The sequence below is a fragment of the Abramis brama genome (assembly GCF_963993115.1).
Source record: "Abramis brama genome assembly, chromosome: 9".
NCBI classification, from domain to species: domain Eukaryota; kingdom Metazoa; phylum Chordata; class Actinopteri; order Cypriniformes; family Leuciscidae; genus Abramis; species Abramis brama.
In genome coordinates, this window is record NC_139971.1 from 26,297,988 (window position 1) to 26,300,487 (window position 2,500).

Sequence of the window (2,500 nt, forward strand, 5' to 3'; positions counted from 1 at the left end):
ATTGGAGCAAAATATAATGAGAACGAGTATGAGTACACAAGCACAGTTTTGGGCCCGATACTGGTATCGGTATCGGTGCATCCCTAGTATTATATCAGGTCATGCATTCCCTGGGAATCAAACCTATTACCTTGGCGTTGCTTGTGCAATGCACATGTTGTATATGCTTCTCTTTTATCTCTACAGTACCACTATAGATAATCGTGTGAATCAGTATTATGTCTGGCTCAGCCCTCTCTCTCTCTTTGCAGGAGAGAATGCAGTCTTCAGGACACCGGTTGAGGGATGTGGAGCAGCACCAGCCCCTGCTGAACGGAGGGGAGGAGGAAGTGGTGGCGGCCGACCGCGTCTGGTTCATCCAGGACAGCTGCGGGATGGTGTGCGCCTTCATGACCTGGTTTCTGGTTATGTATGCCCAATTTGTGGTGAACTTTGTCATGTTGCTCCCCTCCAAAAACTTCTGGTACTCTCTCATCAATGGCGTGGCATTTAACTTTCTGGCTGTGTTAGCGCTGACATCGCACCTGCGAACCATGCTGTCAGATCCAGTAAGAAAGGACCATCGTTTTAATTAAATGTGGTAATGAACTTTTAGTGATGGATGTCATTGATGGGAAGTGTATTGTGTTTATCAGGGAGCTGTTCCCAAAGGTAACGCCACTAAAGAATACATGGAGAGTCTGCAGCTGAAGCCAGGAGAGGTCATCTACAAGTGTCCAAAATGCTGCAGCATTAAACCAGAGAGAGCACACCACTGCAGGTAAGACCAACATCAGATAAATGAGACTCTTTTTTTTCTTTTGCTAACTGTATGTGGCCACATTTGTAGCATTTTCCCCCGTGGAAGTCCTCTTAAAACGTCAGACCGGGTTTCTTGCACTAAAAAATACACCCTCTTTTTAACACCTTTTGCACAAATTTTGCTATTGTAGTTGCATGTAAATGACTTGTGTTGTGATTGGCTGATGCTTTTTGCATTTGGAATGATGCTGCTAAATACAGCATAGGCCCTGATATGTAAACGTGGGTTGTCATATCTTTACATGGTCACAGTTTTGATGTCATAACTTATACTAGAGCTGGTCATTGACACAGATTCAGTATCGATTAGTTGGCGCCTATCAGGTACAGTACAGGGGAAATTTCCTCAAGGAAAAAATATCTCAACTAAAGCTGTAAACTATACAGGGAACCCCTGTTGGTACATCACTATATTATTATAGGTTTAAATTAACAGATTTATATGCAACTTACGTTTTAAATGGCATATAAGGAAGTTTTTATAATAATATTATAATACATTTTCAATGACATAATTATGTTTCTACTCTACTGTTTTTTTTATATAAACATTTTAAATGGTGGCTATCATACAAAACATAACATATTTATTCAAAGATACATTAAATATTGAAGAACATGTGAAGTAAAAATACAATGAATATGCAATATAGTGCAAATATTTAGCAAAATGCTCCTCTAGAGTTCGGTTTTCTAGCTGGATATTGAATGGCTTTTCTGGGGTAAATGTAACATATTACATGACATTGTCCACAAGCTGTTTGATTCGGAGGTGGGAACACTGTTATAATTACATTATACAGAGACATGATACGGATTTTGCAAAGTTGTACTGCCTCTTTCAACATATCTAATAATTATTATTTTGTGCTGTAACTAGTAATGAAGTGGAAGAGATGATCTTTTCTACGCTACAAATTTTTGTGCATTGGAAAGCAATATTTTTAACCCAGCCCTAACTTATACTGAACAAGCCACTTTCTTTGATGTATAGAAAAGAACAGCATTTATTTGAAACCGAAATCATTTTAACATTATAAATGTCTACTGTCATTATTGATCAATTTAATGCGTCCTTGATGAATAAGTTAATTTCTTTCTTTTTTTTAATCTAATAGTGTATTGTGGACTGGGAGGGATCTGTCATCATAGTTTTAAAAAAAATCTATGTTACATTTATGTATCTCTTTGTAATCAAGTCATTTTTATTTAGTGCCAAGTATCAGTGACTGCTGAATGTTTAGCATCTTCTTTTAAAACCGGTCTGTGCTCTTCACCTTGTTCTGTTTGTTAGTATCTGTAAGAGATGCATCAGGAAGATGGATCACCACTGTCCTTGGGTCAACAACTGTGTGGGCGAGAACAATCAGCGATTCTTTGTCCTCTTCACTGTAAGTGTGTCTAAGACTGTTGTGGTTTCTTTTACAGTTTTTTTTTATGGAAAAATTGCTGACAAAATCATCCAATTGAAAACATCTGATTGCGTGAGCTGTGACCACAAAATTGCCTGAGTTCTATATCAATGCTACAATTATTTGTTTATCAATTGATCTTTAACTACTTTAGTTACTTTGCTTGACAACTGAAAAAAAATCCAATGGGGATAGGCTAAATAACTGTACTGGTGGAAAGAAATGTGATCATTACTACTAGTAAATTATTTAATTAGTTTTTTATTATTATTGTAAGGTACTTTTAC

The 2,500-nt window shown here is 37.1% G+C and overlaps 1 protein-coding gene across 1 annotated transcript in view; it reads left to right on the forward strand.

Moving 5' to 3' along the window:
- zdhhc7 (zDHHC palmitoyltransferase 7) overlaps positions 1 to 2,500 on the forward strand; it is a 13,312-nt gene that overhangs the window by 4,544 nt on the left and 6,268 nt on the right. The window contains exons 3-5 of the mRNA XM_084124527.1: positions 252 to 548; positions 636 to 760; positions 2,096 to 2,192. Of these exons, the coding sequence (XP_083980653.1) occupies positions 258 to 548; positions 636 to 760; positions 2,096 to 2,192 (513 nt within the window). The 5' untranslated portion in view covers positions 252 to 257. The remainder of the gene's footprint in view (positions 1 to 251; positions 549 to 635; positions 761 to 2,095; positions 2,193 to 2,500) is intronic.